This window comes from Nomascus leucogenys, chromosome 13 (genome assembly GCF_006542625.1).
Source record: "Nomascus leucogenys isolate Asia chromosome 13, Asia_NLE_v1, whole genome shotgun sequence".
NCBI classification, from domain to species: Eukaryota; Metazoa; Chordata; class Mammalia; order Primates; family Hylobatidae; genus Nomascus; species Nomascus leucogenys.
In genome coordinates this window covers 44,959,252-44,977,005 of record NC_044393.1, presented here as the reverse complement: position 1 = coordinate 44,977,005, position 17,754 = coordinate 44,959,252, and the positions used below count along the sequence as shown (strand labels likewise).

The window sequence follows — 17,754 nt, the reverse complement described above, 5'->3', positions numbered from 1 at the left end:
CCTCTTAACTCTTCCAAAACAGAAGGGAAGGATGGGAGGCACAGAATGACCAATTTTGTGTTGGCTTTTCAAATGCACAGAGATTATTAATTGATGTGAAAGTGCCATCAGTTCTACAGAATACTTTATTACTGACATATGAAGCTTGTGACTTATGCACCCCATTAGTGTTCACCTAGACACACATTCTGACTAGTGGTTGGCTAATTGCTGCCCGAAGGGAGGGAGCTGTAAATCTCTGTAAATGTCCACTGATGTTGCATTTGCTTGCAGGGCACTGACAGTGCTTGCTGTCTTGTTTACAGGTCGCTGGATTTTATGAATTTTGTTTTCAGTCTTTTTTCTGTAAGTACATGCTGAATTTTGAGAACTGATTTTGTAAGCTTAGAGAACTTCTAGAAAAGTAAAATGCCATAAATTTATTATGCTGTGAATGTTGAGGTTTGTGTTCGGAGAATAAGGTCAAATGGCATGTCATGAGCTCATAAAAATAGAAAATATTGTCATTTTCAAGAATTTTTAAGTCGTGCTATTTTAGCAGTTCTCTTTAAATGCAAAATTGCTTTTAGACATAGCTTTACCAGTGTTTTATCACAATCAAATCATTTGTAGTAATATATGAAAATGTTGGAAATTAAAGTGAATGACACTGTTATGTTATTTTATAGATTATATTGGCTCCAAGTATTCTGAAACCATCATATTGCTTTTCTGAGGGTAGCAAAGTAGGGACTTGCTGATTTTGAGGTTGGCATTTCTTTCCCTACTAGTTCCTCAGGCCTGACTTCATGCCTGGCTTGTAGAGGGGGCTCAACCCACATTGATGAATGGGCCTGCAGGCTAATATTCAAGTACAAATAAGATTCTCCATGCCAGGGTGTCCCGGGCTTCTGCCTACATTCTTGTCTCATTGTTGTCTAGGGATGAAGATCTAACCAAACTCTTACACTTCTTTATTGAAGGAAAGAAAATGAGGAAGGAAGTTTTGAGGGACAAAATGCATTTTTATAAAGACAGCCCTGTTAATTAAGTAAAGTCAACAACTGTACTTCTTCAGTTGACTGATTTCAAGAAAAATATCTATTGCTTTACTTTTCCTGGATACTGTTTCTAATGAGGCAAAAACAAGTATAGTTTTATTATTTTGTCTTAAAACTATGTGATGTTAGGTTTTATTTCCTCATTTGTTACTATAATGAAGCTTTAAAATAAGGCAATATGTTCTCCATCATAATTTTTAAAAATTGCTTATTAAGGCACTTTCCAAACAATGTAGATTACCCTGAACATAGGATTTACAAAGTCGCTTTCCCTCAAAAACTCCTCAAATAAATTTCACTAATTTTAATTATTTTCTACTTGAACATCCATGTGAAGGTAAATCTTTAACATTATAAAAGTAATGCTGGCTTTAAAAAGGTAAAAGAGCTGTTTACATTTCAGTTCTATTTGACTTCGGAACATGGGCGACAGGAAAAAAAATAACCTTGATTGCTTCATCCTTAATCCTTCAAATCCAAGATGAAGCAACTCATTATAGTTAGTCTCTCCCTCCCAGAGGAAGCCCACCCAGACTTGGCACCCAGTCCTTATTTTCAACTTGAGTATTTCAGCAACTTGACTCTCAGGTTCCCCCAAAAGGAGTCCTACTAATTTACTAAAAAGAAGGAAGATAAGGTCAAACAATGATTCACTCCTTTGAGTTGCACAGATGTCCCCAGGGTTTTGGATTAGCACAAGTAATGCCTTCACAGGGTTCAAGAGGAGGCGAGATCCCAAAGGGACAAATTAGCTTTGGGAAGAGCAGGCTGCTTCTGCAGGGACCTGGCAGAGGATCAGGCAGCTGCGTGAAGCTCAGATTGCCTAGAGCAGCACTGTCCAGACATGGAGTGTGAGCCACATTGGTAATTCTGAATGTTCCAAGAGCCACGAGGAAAAAAAGAAAAAGGAACAGATGAAGTTTATATGATAATATCTTTTATTTAACTTAATGTGTCCCAATCCTTTTTTTAAAGAGATAGAGTCTCACTTTGTTGCATGCAATGTCACAATCATAGCTCACTGCTGCCTCAAACTCCTTGGCCCAAGGGATCTTCCTGCCTCAGCCTCCCAAATAGCTGGGACATGCCACCATGCCCAGCTAATTAAAAAAAAAAAAATTATAGAAATGGGGTCTCGCCATCTTCCCCAGGCTGGGCTCGAACTCCTGGGCTCAAGTGATCCTCTCATCTCGGCCTCCCAAAGTACTGGGATTACAGAAATGAGCCTGGGCAAATTTAATCATTTCAACATATAATCAATATGAAAACTTATTACTGAGCTATTTACATTCTTTTTCTCATACCAAGTCTATATATTTCACATTTATAGTACATCACAATACAAGTACTAAATTTTCATCAGAAATAGTTCATCTGTATTTAGATGTTATAAAATTTACAGTTGGATATGTAGATTCACATAATCCAAGCACACATAAAACTTTTCCAGTAATGGAATTAAGTATCAGTTTTTTAAATTTAAATGAAATAAAATTTAAAATTTAGTTCCTCTGCCAATACTAGACACATTTCATTGTCCATTGTACTGACAGGGCAGGCCTAGAATTAGGTGAATGGCAGCCCTCAGGACATGCAAGACCTCTTGTGTCTGCTAACTAAACCCACTGCCTGGGTTTAATCATGCTCATGGATCTATTCACCCAGCTAGGATCATGTCATGATAAAATACGTATACATTGGTTTATGGATAATCACAGAATTTTAGAGCCAAAAGAAGCCTGGAGTATCATCCTCCCATCTCGCAGGAGGAAGGGACCACTGGTGTAAGGTCACTTAGTAAGCAAGGGGCCTTTGCTAGGACACCATGCTACCTCATTGACTTGGTGACACAAGTGAACTTCCAAGTATGAATTGTCTTGATTTAAAAACTACTTCCACAGAAGAGTTATGCTGAATGACTGTCGTTGTTTATAAGATTCATTTTTTCGGGTTTCAGTGAGACACAAAGATATTTTTTCCATGCTCTTGTAATTGCTTATTTCCTGTTTTATGTGATTATTTTCCAAATTGTAGGAAAGGTAATTTGAGTATCCTCAATCAACACATTTTGCTTCTATTTTTCTTGGTGTTTTTTAGAGGAATTTGTTTTTTGATTAATTTTTTTTAATTCTTTCTCTGTGTCCTGGTTTTTGATGATGTTAGGATAAGAACTTCTGTGTAATTTCTCTGCCCCATCTCACCCCCGAGTTCATCCTCATCCAGAACTTCGTGAAAATGGTCCCTTTCAACACCTGCACCCTCGAGCAGGACCTCTACGTCTTCCACCGGGCTGGATTGCTCAAGTGAGTAGGCACATACAATCCATGAAATTACAGAAGAGAAGGGAACAAGGAGCTCCCTGCTATTTTAATTTAATAATTTATTTTAAATATCATCTTTTATTAGAAGAGGGCTTGATTAAGTGATTTTAACTAATACACTTAGAGAAAGAATGGCACTTGAGATTTCTCCTGTCAGATATTAAAACATAATATAGCTCCACAATAATCAAGACAATGCCATGTTGACAGATTCTGTAGGCAGAACAATGTAACACAAGAAACAGACCCAGTATAGTAGGAACTCAGTGTGCAGATCTTTGTATGTGAGTGCGTGTATATAATACATTCATGACAAAGTGTGTGTCACAACAGTGGGAAAAGGAAGGATTCTTCTGTAAATGATGGGACAAAATGAAGGTAGAAACTTTTTTTATACTCTATCATAAAATAGATTCTCAGGTGATTAAAGAGTTAAATGTAAATATTGAAAACATAAAAATTAGAAAATATATTTACAGTGCTAGTTTCTGTGCCAAGTTCTGGGAACACAATGGTGAACAACATATAGACATTGTCCCTGGCTTTTCAAGGCTCATGGACACACAGAGTGTAAAACTGCAACTGTGATGGGAGTAACCAGTGCTGAGCATGTGGTACTGAGCATGGAACATTGGGAGAGTTGGCCCTGAGAAAGTAATATGGAGTGCTGGATGAGGAAAGTGATTGAAGATTGACCTTTATCATGTCTCAGAATGGGAAAGTTCTTTTTAAAACATGAAAGAAAAAAATTAAGGTGTCTTATACTGTACCAAGTTTTTTGAACCACCTGATTTTATTAAAATGTCACTAACCAACAGAAGGGTGTTTTAAACAAATATGGCAGACAAAAGGTGGGTGTATTTAATATATAAAGAGCTGTAATGAATCAATAAGAAAATCACTTAATACCTAAATAGAAAAATTAATAAAAGGCATGACCAGACTGTTTGTACAGGAAAAAACAAAAAACAAAAATCAGTGTATATTTAATATCTTCTATCTTATTTTTACAAAATATTCTGAGGCTCATCAAACTGCACACTTGAAATGAGTGCATTTTACTGTATGTAAATTAGACCTCAGTAAAGTTGATGCACAATCTTCTGACGAAAGGTTTGGTGGAGGAGTGTCAGAGAGCTTGCTCTATAATTGCTGTGTTAACCTTTTGAATGAAACTTTGAGAAACATCCTAGATACTCACTTCATAATTAGGGACTGGTTACATTACATAATTAGGACTGGTACATTATGATGAAGATTTGAAGAAATAAAACCAGATTTCTATATCCTATGTGGAAAGATATCTAGGATGGTGAGAAAAACAGTCAAACATGAATAGTACAAGTACTAATAGTAATGATAATTAACATTTATTGAGGTTTATAGTGTGCCAGGCACTTTCTTAGTAATCACTTTCCATATGTCAACAACTCACAGTGACCTATTTAGTTAGGTATCATTATTATCCTCATTTCACAGGTAAGAAAACTGAGACACAGAGAGGTTGAGTAACTAGTCCACAGTCCACACAGCAGAAAGTGGCAGAACTGAAATTGGAACCTAGGCTGTTAGTTTACAGAGCCAACTCATGATCACCCCACATATTGTTTCTCTACATGGTGTGGTCGGTGTAATCCCATTTGATTGTTGTAAAGTGTTCATAGGTAGCAGTCAGCACTAATGCTAAACTGTTGTATCAGAGTGACCCCTAAACACAACTGCCTGGAGCCAGTTCTGTCTCTGTCCCTCAGTAGTCCAGACATGAGCATGTGGTCTAAGGAGAGTATCAGCTTTTTTCCCATGAAGTTGTCCAGGAACTGAAGTTCCTTCTCTTATTGCCCCTCCGTTCCATAGAGCAAGGGTTACCTAACATAGCCAGAGAGAAGCGTGAGGTCTGTGAATTTGGATGGGAAGGAAAGCTACATCTTTATTCCACTAACCTGTAAGTGAAGTTTAGTGTGTCCTTCCATTGTGACTGGAGCTAGCAGGTCTCATAGTGTTAGCAGAAACCATGACTTTATAGCCCGTAGAAATGACAGATATTTTCGTTCATGTTTTTGTTGTTGCAGATGTCTCAAAAATATCACATAACATTTACCCTACTTTGAAATTTCAGTAATTTTATTCTGAACCAGAATTTATTTAATGCATTAACAAAGAGGCACAGGCATTACTGTAACACATTTTTAAAAACATTTTGCTAACTACGTTTCAATATAATTTATAATCCTTTGTGTTTTATTTTATGAATGTAGAAACATTTGTCTGGGAAGGAGTTCATAGCATCACCAGAGTGTCAAAGGGCTCTGTGGCATGCAAGAGTTTCAGACCCACGGCCAGAGTGGACTTTTCTTCCTTGTGCTTAGAGCTAGCTAGGAGCACCATAGCCACATTGCAGCCCACAGGGAAGGGTGGAACGAGAAATGGAGGAGGGGAAGCACTTTCCTCTTAGGGGACATGAATCACCTCTGTTCATATCATGTGGTAAGGAACTTGGTCGCATGGCCCTACTTAGCCGCAAGGGAGCCTGGAAGATACGTTGCTGGTAGGTTGGGCATGTGCCCAGTGAAAAACTCAGTTGATTCCTTAATTAAAAAGAAGAGGAAAAAGGATAATATGGGAACATTATATCTAGTTTTTATCTTGTGTATGTATAGAAGTTCTAAAAAGGTACATAGGATTTCATTAACCTTGTATGCCTCTGGGAAACAGGACTGGGAATTGTAGGTGAAGATGGTGCCTGACATTTTGCATTATGTCTGTCTGTTATGTTTGATTTTTTTGTTTTAATTAATAAACTTTTTTTTTTGAGATGGCATCTCACTCTGTTGCCCAGGCTGGAAGGCAATGGCACAGTCATGGTTCACTGGAGCCTTAACCTCCCAAGCTCAGGTGATCCTCCCATCTCAGCCTCCCAAGTAGCTGGGACTACAGGCGTGTGCCACTACACCTGGCTATTTTTTTTATTTTTATTTTTTTGAGATGGAGTCTCGCTCTGTCGCCCAGGCTGGTGTGCAGTGGCCCTATCTCGGCTCACTGCAAGCTCCGCCTCCTGGGTTCACGCCATTCTCCTGCCTCAGCCTCCCTAGTAGCTGGGACTACAGGTGCCCACCACCGCGCCCAGCTAATTTTTTTGTATTTTTAGTAAAGATGGGGTTTCACTGTGTTAGCCAGGATGGTCTCGATCTCTTGACCTTGTGATCCGCCCACCTCGGCCTCCGAAAGTGCTGGGATTACAGGCATGTGCCACCGCGCCCAGCGCACCTGGCTAATTTTTGTATTTTTTTGTAGAGACGGGGTTTCATCATGTTGCCCAGGCTTATCTTGAACTCTCCTGGTCTCAAGCAGTTCACCCACCTTGGCCTCCCAGTGTTGCAATTACAGGCGTGAGCCACCACACCTGGCCAATAAACTTTTTCCAAAGAGTAGTTTTAGGTTTACAGCAAAATTGAGCAGAAAGTGCAGAGAATTCTCACAAGCCCCTTCTCCACCACCATACACAGACTCTCGCATCATGAACATCCAGCACTAGATTGGAACATTTGTTGTAATCGATGAACCACCACTGATACCATTATCAGCCAATGTCCATAGTTCACATTAGGGTTCACTGTTGGTGTTGTACATCCTATGGCTTTGGACAAATGTGTAATGACATGTATCCACTGTTATGATAGCACACAGAATAGTTTTACTCTGCTAAACATCCTCTGTGCTCTGTCTGTTCATCCCTCGTTTCCCACAACACTGTCAACCACTGATCTTTTTACTGTCTCCGTAATTTTACGTTTACAGAATGTCGTAAAGTTGGAATCCTGTTAGTAGCCTGTTCAGATTGGCCTTTTTTTTCATGGATTAATATGTTTTTAAGGTTCCTCCCTGTCTTTTCATGACTGGCTAGCTCATTTCTTTGTAGCCCTGGATAATATTCCGTTGTCTGGATGTACCACAGTGTGTCTACCCATTTACCTACTTGAAAAACCTCTTGTTTGCTTTCAGGTTTGAGCAGTTATGAATAAAGCTGCTATAAACATTCATGTGTAGGTTTTTATGTGAGTGTAAGTTTTCAGCTCATTTAGATAACTACCAAAGAGTGCAATTGCTGGAGCCTATGACCAGAATATGTTTAGTTTTACAAAAAACTGTCAAACTATCTGACAGAGTGGCTGAGCCATTTTGCATTCCCACCAGCAGTGAATGAGAGTTCCCGCTGCTGCACACCCTTGCCAGCATTTGGTGTCATCAGTGTTTTGGATTTTGGCCATTCTAATCAGTATGTTAGTGGCACTCGCTGTTTTAATGACATGTGGTGTTGAGCATGTCTTCATATGCTTATTTGCCAACTGTATATCTTCTTCGATGAGGTGTCTGTTTAGGTCTTTTGACTGTTTTTAAATGGGTTATTTCTGTTGAATTTTTAAAAATCAGTGGGTGTGCAGTACTTTTGTGATAGAAAAATGTAGTTAATTTTTTTCTACACTGAGATTTTAAATTGTATTAGGATTCAAGTAGAATTTTTTAAAATGTACTTTATACTCTGCATTCTTAAATGCGTTAGTGACTTTTTTTTCTTGGAGTTTTCACTCTGAATAAATCCAGTTGAATAAAGGCACTGGAGATGGAGAGCAATGAGATGATACAGATCTAGGAAGGAGTCATCGGTCTGGCTGTAGTAGCGGCCTTGTTCTTAGTAGCTTTAATTACATCATTTACATTCATATTCTTTTCTTTCACATTCTTTTATTATGTCAATGCATTACTTTTCTTAAAAATAAAATCTAAATCTTTTAAATGATGAGACTTTCCACACTTGTCTGGGAATTAGTTTGGTTGCAGTGGGGCCCTGGCCTTTCTTTGTAACCTTTTTCAGTGTCAGCTTCATTTTCTTGAATCACTTGCGTTTAAAATTGGAGCACATGATGTATACCTGGGTTCTTTTCTGAAATATTAAAGGCTCAGAAGCTGAACTAGTTTTTGTGTCTTTAGCAAGTCGTGTTGTCGCAGTTGCCACCTGAGCCCTCATCAGGAAGCTTCCCTCACAGCCTCCTCCAGTTTGTTGCCAGCGCACCCGCCAGCCCACACCACGTTCCCTTCCTGTGTGCTCCTGTAGCTTCTCTGAGTGCCATGGTTGTGCCCATCGCCTTTTCCCATTCAAGAAGCTATGCACGGTCCCGTAGGGGAAGACATCCCTCTAAACCTACACGCTTATCACCATTAGGGGATGTCCCCATTGTGCACATGGCAGTGGGCAGTTGTTTTCTGCAGAAAGCATAGATCTCCTCTTTAATTCTAAGAGCAAACACATTCAAAAGCTAGCAGAAGGCAAGAAATAGCTAAGATCAGAGCAGAACTGAAGGAAATAGAGACACAAAAAACCCTTCAAAAAATCAATGAATCCAGGAGCTGATTTTTTGAAAAGATCAACAAAATTGATAGACCGCTAGCAAGACTAATAAAGAAGAAAAGAGAGAAGAATCACATAGACGCAATAAAAAATGACAAAGGGGATATCACCACCAATCCCACAGAAATATAAACTACCATCAGAGAATACTATAAACATCTCTACGCTGATAAACTAGAAAATCTAGAAGAAATGGATTAATTCCTTGACACATACACCCTCCCAAGACTAAAGCAGGAAGAAGTTGAATCTCTGAATAGACCAATAACAGGCTCTGAAATTGAGGCAATAATTAATAGCTTACCAACCAAAAAAAGTCCAGTACCAGATGGATTCACAGCCGAATTCTACCAGAGGTACAAGGAGGAGCTGGTACCATTCTTTCTGAAACTATTCCAATCAATAGAAAAAGAGGGAATCCTCCCCAGCTCATTTTATGAGGCCAGCATCATCCTGATACCAAAGCCTGGCAGAGACACAACCAAAAAAGAGAATTTTAGACCAATATCCCTGATGAACCTCGATGCAAAAATCCTCAATAAAATACTGGCAAACCGAATCCAGCAGCACATCAGGAAGCTTATCCACCATGGTCAACTGGGCTTCATCCCTGAGATGCAAAGCTGGTTCAACATATGCAAATCAATAAATGTAATCCAGCATTTAAACAGAACCAATGACAAAAACCATATGATTATCTTAACAGATGCAGAAAAGGCCTTTGACAAAATTCAACAAGTCTTCATGCCAAAAACTCTTAATAAATTAGGTATTGATGGGACATATCTCAAAATAATAAGAGCTGTCTATGACAAACCCACAGCCAATATCATACCGAATGGGCAAAAACTGGAAGCATTCCCTTTGAAAACTGGCACAAGACAGGGATGCCCTCTCTCACCACTCCTATTCAACATAGTGTTGGAAGTTCTGGCCAGGGCAATCAGGCAGGAGAAGGAAATAAAGGGTATTCAATTAGGAAAAGAGGAAGTCAAATTGTCCCTGTTTGCAGATGACATGATTGTATATCTAGAAAACCCAATCGTGTCAGCCCAAAATGTCCTTAAGCTGATAAGCAACTTCAGCAAAGTCTCAGGATACAAAATCAATGTGCAAAAATCACAAGCATTCTTATACACCAATAACAGACAGCCAAATCATGAGTGAACTCCCATTCACAATTGCTCCAAAGAGAATAAAATACCTAGGAATCCAACTTACAAGGGACGTGAAGGACCTCTTCAAGGAGAACTACAAACCACTGCTCAATGAAATAAAAGAGGATACAAACAAATGGAAGAACATTCCATGCTCATGGGTGGGAAGAATCAATATCATGAAAATGGCCATACGGCCCAAGGTAATTTGTAGATTCAATGCCATCCCCATCAAGCCACCAATGACTTTCTTCACAGAATTGGAAAAAACTATTTTAAAGTTCATATGGAACCAAAAAAGAGCCCGCATTGCCAAGTCAATCCTAAGCCAAAAGAACAAAGCTGGAGGCAACACGCTACCTGACTTCAAACTATACTACAAGGCTACAGTAACCAAAACAGCATGGTACTGGTACCAAAACAGCAATATAGACCAATGGAACAGAACAGAGCCCTCAGAAATAATGCTGTGTATCTACAACCATCTGATCTTTGACAAACCTGACAAAAGCAATGGGGAAAGGATTCCCTATTTAATAAATGGTGCTGGGAAAACTGGCTAGCCATATGTAGAAAGCTGAAACTGGATCCCTTCCTTACACCTTGTACAAAAATTAATTCAAGATGGATTAAAGACTTAAATATTAGACCTAAAACCATAAAAACCCTAGAAGAAAACCTAGGCAATACCATTCAGGACATAGGCATGGGCAAGGACTTCATGTCTAAAACACCAAAAGCAATGGCAACAAAAGCCAAAATTGACAAATGGGATCTAATTAAACTAAAGAGCTTCTGCACAGCAAAAGAAACTGCCATTGGAGTGAACAGGCAACCTACAGAATGGGAGAAAACTTTTGCAATCTACTCATCTGACAAAGGGCTAATATCCAGAATCTACAATGAACTCCAACAAATCTACAAGAAAAAAACAAACAACCCCATCAAAAAGTGGGCAAAAGATATGAACAGACACTTCTCAAAAGAAGACATTTATGCAGCCAAAAGACACATGAAAAAATGCTCATCATCACTGGCCATCAGAGAAATGCAAATCAAAACCACAATGAGATACCATCTCACACATGTTAGAATGGCAATCATTAAAAAGTCAGGAAACAACAGGTGCTGGAGAGGATGTGGAGAAATAGGAACACTTTTACACTGTTGGTGGGACTGTAAACTAGTTCAACCATTGTGGAAGTCAGTGTGGCGATTCCTCAGGGATCTAGAACTAGAAATACCATTTGACCCAGCCATCCCATTACTGGGTATATACCCAAAGGATTATAAATCATGCCGCTATAAAGACACATGCACACGTATGTTTATTGCGGCACTATTCACAATAGCAAAGACTTGGAACCAACCCAAATGTCCAACAACAATAGACTGGATTAAGAAAATGTGGCACATATACACCATGGAATACTATGCAGCCATAAAAAATGATGAGTTCATGTCCTTTGTAGGGACATGGATGAAGCTGGAAACCATCATTCTCAGCAAACTATCCCAAGGACAAAAAACCAAACACTGCATGTTCTCACTCATAGGTGGGACTTGAACAATGAGAACACATGGACACAGGAAGGGGAACATCACACACTGGGGCCTGTTGTGGTGTAGGGGGATGGGGGAGGGATAGCATTAGGAGATATACCTAATGTTAAATGACGAGTTAATGGGTGCAGCACACCAACATGGCACATGTACACATATGTAACTAACCTGCACATTGTGCACATGTACCCTAAAAGTTAAAGTATAATTAAAAAAAAAAACTGTATTCTAAGCCTAAAAATCTTTTTAGTGAAACCACACATTTAATGTTAAAAATGGTAGCTTTGCCTGTCAATATTGCTCAGTTCCTATAGGGAGTACAATATGGTTCTTCCCTTTGCTCTTTTAAAGTCCACACTCCTGCACGCTCTCCAGGCAACTGATCGTGGCTGCGGGAGTGGAGGAGGGAAAGGAGGGTGGCCAACCCAAAGAGGCTCCTACAGAGATGAGAAGGGAAAGCAACCCCCACCTTTATACCCCAGCAATGTTTGTATTTTTTAAAACAATGAGTATGCTAACAAATGAATTTGATGGAATTTCATATCACACAAAATGAAGTTCGGAAATGTGAGAGTGGGAGCGACCTTAAAGAAGACTTCCCATCACCTTGCTGGGTTCCTGGCATCAGTTACCCCGAGCTCGCAGTGCCTGCACAGGGCCTTCCCCTTCTGTCCTCGCGTCCCCATGGCATTCTCTTGAAGTGCCTAGGTGTTTCCAGTCAGTCCCCTGCACCTGCATGTCAGCCAGGAGTGCAAGAGGAGCCCAGGTGCAGCAGCCAGGGTCCTTGTAAGTCAGAGCACTATCCAGTGATGCTCAGTGATGTGCACCCTTTGTATCTGGGAAGACTCACACCTGGCTTTTAGAAAGTGAGGCTTTACAAGAGCTTGTTTGTCCCTTAAAGAAGGCCATCAGGGTGGGCTGGGCGTATGACCATCATGGACCATGGAATATTCCTCCTTCTTGCTCCTTAGCACCTGGCTTCCCTTCTCAAGGTTACCTCATTTTACTCAAGGACAGTTCTTTCTTCATATGCTCTTCAGTTCCACTGCAAATGTGGTCCAGGGATCAGCAGCAGCAGCATCTGCTGAGACTTTGCTAAAATGCGGAATCCCAGGCCCTACCCCAGGTTTTCTGAATCTGTGTTGCTAACAAGTGCACCAGTCGACTTTCATGCACATTAAAAGTTTGAGAAGCACTGTAAGGGCTTCGGGTTTTTTTTTGTTTTTTTTTTTTTTTTTTGAGACGGAGTCTTGCTCTGTTGCCCAGGCTGGAGTGCAGTGGTGTGATCTTGGCTCACTGCAAGCTCCGCCTCCTGGGTTCACGCCATTCTCCTGCCTCAGCCTCCCGACTAGCTGGGACTACAGGCACCCGCCATGACGCCTGGCAAATTTTTTTTTTATTTTTAGTAGAGACGGGGTTTCACCGTGTTAGCCAGGATGGTCTCGATCTCCTGACCTCGTGATCCGCCCACCTCAGCCTCCCAAAGTGCTGAGATTACAGGCGTGAGCCACCGTGCCCAGCCGAGGCTTCTGCTTTTTTAATGGGTACGTCATCTGGTAGAAAAGAATTGTGATTTATTACAAAAGAAACTATCATCAGAGTGAGCAGACAACCTTCAGAATGTGAGAAAATGTTTGCAATCTATCCATCTGACAAAAGTCTGATACCCAGAATCTACAAGGAACTTAAACAAATTTACAAGAAAAAAAACAATCCCATTAAAAAGTGGGCAAAGGACCATGAACAGACACTTCTCAAAAGAAGACATTCATGTGGCCAACAAACATGAAAAAAAACTCAAAATCACTGATCATTAGAGAAATGCAAATCAAAACCACAAAGAGATAGCATCTCATGCCAGTCAGAATGGTGATTATTAAAAAGTCAAGCAACAACAGATGCTGGCAAGACTATGGAGAAATAGCAACAATTTTACACTGTTGGTGGGAATGTAAATTAGTCCAACCATTGTGGAAGACAGTGTGCTGATTCCTCAAAAACCTAGAACCAGAGATACCATTTGACCTAGCAATCCTGTTTCTGGGTATATACCCAAAGGAATATAAATCATTCTGTTTTACATGCATACATATGTTCATTGCAGCACCGTTCATAATTGCAAAGACACGGAATTAACCCAAATGTCCATCACTGATAAACTGGATAAAGAAAATGTGGTACCATGGAATACTATGATACCATGGAATACTATGCAGCCTTAAAAAGAAACAAGATCATGTCCTTTGCAGGGACATGGATGGAGCTGGAAGCCCTTATCCTCAGCAAACTAACACAGGAACAGAAAACTACACCGCATGTTCTCACTTATAAGTGGGAGCTGAATGATGAGAACCCATGAACACATGCGGGGGCAGGGGGTGGGGGAACAACACACATTGGGGCCTGTCAGTGGGTGTCTGAGGGGAGGGAGAGCATCAGGGTAAGTAGCTAATGCACGCTGGGCTTAATACCTAGGTGATGGGTTGACAGGTGCAACAAACCACCATGGCACACTATGTAACGTATGTTTGTCCTGCACATGTATCCTGGAACTTAGAATTAAATTAATTTTTTAAAAAAGAACTGTGTTTCTCCGTCTTCCAAATACAGATTTTCTATAAAACATATAAGCCATACCTACTTTACTTTTTATTCTTTTATTTTATATTTATTTCTTTTTCTAGACAATTTTAGAAGTTTAAAGGCCACACCTACTTTAAACCTTTTATGATCTAGTAATTTTTTGGTACTGTTGAGTTATTAAGTTTCTTCTATATATAAATATAACCTTTTGGTTAGATTTGTAAGAATATGTGGACTATAACAGTTTTACATATTTTTTTCTATTTATACCAAGTAATGCTTTAGTTTCTCTTGCTTGTTTCTAGTTCCTGGCCCTTTTTTCATACACATCTTCCACCTGTGGTTTTCTAAAACCATTTTTTTGCATTTCGAAATTTAGATTAACAATGAGAATGCTTTCATTTGGAAGGGAAAGAAAAACCAACTCAGAATGGCTTCCACTGTAGGACATGTACTGGCTCACATAAGCAGGAGGTCTGGAGATAGGCGGGGCTTTAGAGTTTGTATCTCCAGGATATTGGTTTCTTTCCTTTCTTCCACCCTCCCTCCATCCTGAAATTGACGTCAATCACATTGACAAAATGGCCACTGGGTTCCGGGGTGCAGGAGGAGAGCGCTGGCTGATGCCTGTTTTCCTTCCCAGAGGCCCCAGCAAACCCCCCTCATTCATCCAGTAAAATCCACAGCACTGACTGCATACGTGTGCCAGCCCTATTCCAGGTGCTGGGGAAACAGAAATGATGCAAACAGATAGAAATTCTTGCCCTTCTGGGGGGCCTGCATTCTAGATGGTGGAGAAAGATGTAAAGGAAAGAGATCAAATGCACAGTGTGTAGGCACTGAGGGCGAACGTGAAGAGTATAGCAGGTGTGGAGAGGGGATCAGAACTGCTGAGTGGGAGAGGGGCTGCCGTTTTGCCTAGGGTGACAGGAAGGGTGGCCGTGAGTAAAGACCTGAAGGAGGTGAGGAGGAGCCACTTGGGCATGGTGAGGGCACAGGTCCTCCACAACTACTCTTTAAAAATGTATCATGTTCTATTTTTTGCTTCACTTCTCTTGACATTTGGGATGAATTGTTTCTGCTCTTAAGTTTGGTTACTTTAAATTTCATGACCTCGTGTTCTGGTCCTCCACCTAATTTCGTTCTTCTTCCCTTGGGAAATTATATTTGTGTCTGTCGTCTGCCCTCTGGCTGTGCTAGTGAGCATTGGGACAAATTATTCATTCAGTCATTAGTGATGGCTACCTCTTCTGTCAACACACTCTACACCCAGGTTCCCTCTCCTTTTGTTTAATGACTATGGGCCTTTGAGAGAAGAACATTTCCTAATGTTTATGTTAACTTGCACTTTAATTGTGGATAAATTAAATGCTTCCTTTATGATACATTTTCTTCATATATTAACCTCTAGGACATTTCCAAACTTAATACGGGGTGAGTGTGTGCTATAGATGATTCTTTTTCTATTTCCGCTGCTTGCTCATTCTTGACCTACCCACTGGCTTTTCTGTCCTCTTGTTTATTCATTAGCAGAGAACAAATTCAGGTGAATTGGTCACCCATTCCATCTTGCCACCCTTTCACATGATGCTTTTCCAGAATTTGACATTTTAAATGTGGGGAAACGTTTCAGATGTATTTGGCTAACCAATATTTATTGTGCTAGGAATTATTTTTAATAAATAAATATTTACTGCTGAGTTAGATCGTACAGCCATCCACTTGGCTCAGTAAATAAAATGCATTTAGCTGGTTGTCCTTTAAGCAATTCCTCCCCTCGCCATTTCTGTTTTCTTTGCTTTTCTGTGGGTGGCCCACACAGAAAGTTACCATTGTACCTATTTCAGGCCTGTGTTATTGTGGAGAATGTTTTAACATCATCAATCCTCGGCCCCTTCTGCTTTTAATCAGCCACCTTGAACAGAACCCAATAGAAACTTCATTTTTAATTTTGTGGGTTTTGTTTTCTTTCTTTCTCTATTTTTTATTTAAACTGGAATACTAATGGCTATCAAATCGTTTCATCATTCTATTACGATGATCACTTCTTTGGAATTCAGAAAGACTCAAATCACTTTTTCTTCTCCCTGTCATTTCATTTTTATTTACTGGTATTAAAAAATTGCCCTATTTTCTGCAAGACATAAAGGGCATCCAGATAGGAAGAGAGGAAGTCAAACTATTCTTGTTTGCAGATGACATGATCCCGTATCTTGAAAATCTCATCGTCTCTGCCCCAAAGCTCCTTAAGCTGAGAAACAACTTCAGCCAAGTCTCAGGATACAAAATCAGTGTGCAAAAATCACTAATATTCCTATACACCAACCACAGTCAAGCCTAGAGTCAAATCAAGAGTGCAGTCCCATTCACAATTGCCACAAAAAATAAATAATATACCTAGGAATACATCTAACCAATGAGAGATGAAAGATCTCTACAAGGAGAACTACAAAACACTGCTCAAAGAAATCAGAGATGACACAAACAAATGGAAAAACAGTCCATGCTCATGGATAGAAAGAATCAATATCATTAAAATGACCATACTGCCAAAGCAATTTATAGATTCAATACTATTCCTATTAAACTACCATTGACAGTCTTCACAGAACTAGAAAAAACTATTTTAATATTCATATGGACCCCAAAAAGAGCCAGAATAGCCAAGGCAATCCTAAGCAAAAAGAACAAAGCTGGAGGCATCACCCTACCTGACTTCAAACTATACTGCAGGGCTACAGTAACCAAAACAGCATGGTACATAGCTAATCTCCCTCACTGATTCAAGGTGGCTTTAGAACCATGCTTGCACCCTTGGGAAAAGAACGCTAAACCCTTCTGGTTACTGAGTACACTTTCGCTTCTGGGAAGGTCAGGCAAGGTGATATGTGGAACGGGTAGAGGGAGGTGGGAATGTTCTCCTTCCTGGCTATAGGCCATGGGACTGAAAGATGGGAGCTACCATAATGGCTAAAATGAAAGAATGACCAAAATGAAAGAAGCAACTTCCTATTGGAAACTTGCAGAGAGATGAAAGTAGGGCCACGTTTAGGTGCATCCAATGAGCCACCATCTTCTGAGGTCCTGCCAGGCCTAAGTCGGTACATAATCATTGAAGCAGACTTTGTTTTATTGGATATTTATTTAGCAGATTTAAAGTTCATTCCACAGAAGGTCTTGGTATCATTTTATAGATCCTCAATGAATACTCTAATCTTGATGAATAGGGTAAGAAATAAAGATAGCTGCTTGATAATTTGACAACAGTATTCTGTTGGTACGGATGACATAATATATATTTTGAGATCCATGTCACTTTAATTAAGGATTTTAATTAGTGTTTTTTGTTGAGAATAAAATAGTATGCTTCCTTACAACTTTGTCTTAAAGTCATTGTATTTTTCAAGGGGCTTTCTCTAGCAAAAACACAGATGAAGCTCTCCATAACAATTGGTCCGCTTCTAACCTCATATGCCTTATTTAAAACTTTAAAGAATTTCAGAATTATTTCTCAAAATATGGTCTGGAGTCAGTAGCAGTTCAGCTCCACGAGAGCAGAAATTGTGGACTGTCTGGTTCCCTGATGTATCCTCAGCACCCACAACATGCAGGGCACACAGCAGATGTTTAATAAATATTTGTGATGGAGTGAATGAATAATTCTTAATGAATCCATTTTAATCATT

General features: G+C 39.8%; 1 protein-coding gene across 1 annotated transcript in view; it reads left to right on the top strand.

Moving 5' to 3' along the window:
* Positions 1 to 17,754, top strand: part of CFAP61 (cilia and flagella associated protein 61) — a 319,261-nt gene that overhangs the window by 124,961 nt on the left and 176,546 nt on the right. Inside the window, exons 12-13 of the mRNA XM_030826708.1 lie at positions 306 to 345; positions 3,204 to 3,343. Of these exons, the coding sequence (XP_030682568.1) occupies positions 306 to 345; positions 3,204 to 3,343 (180 nt within the window). The remainder of the gene's footprint in view (positions 1 to 305; positions 346 to 3,203; positions 3,344 to 17,754) is intronic.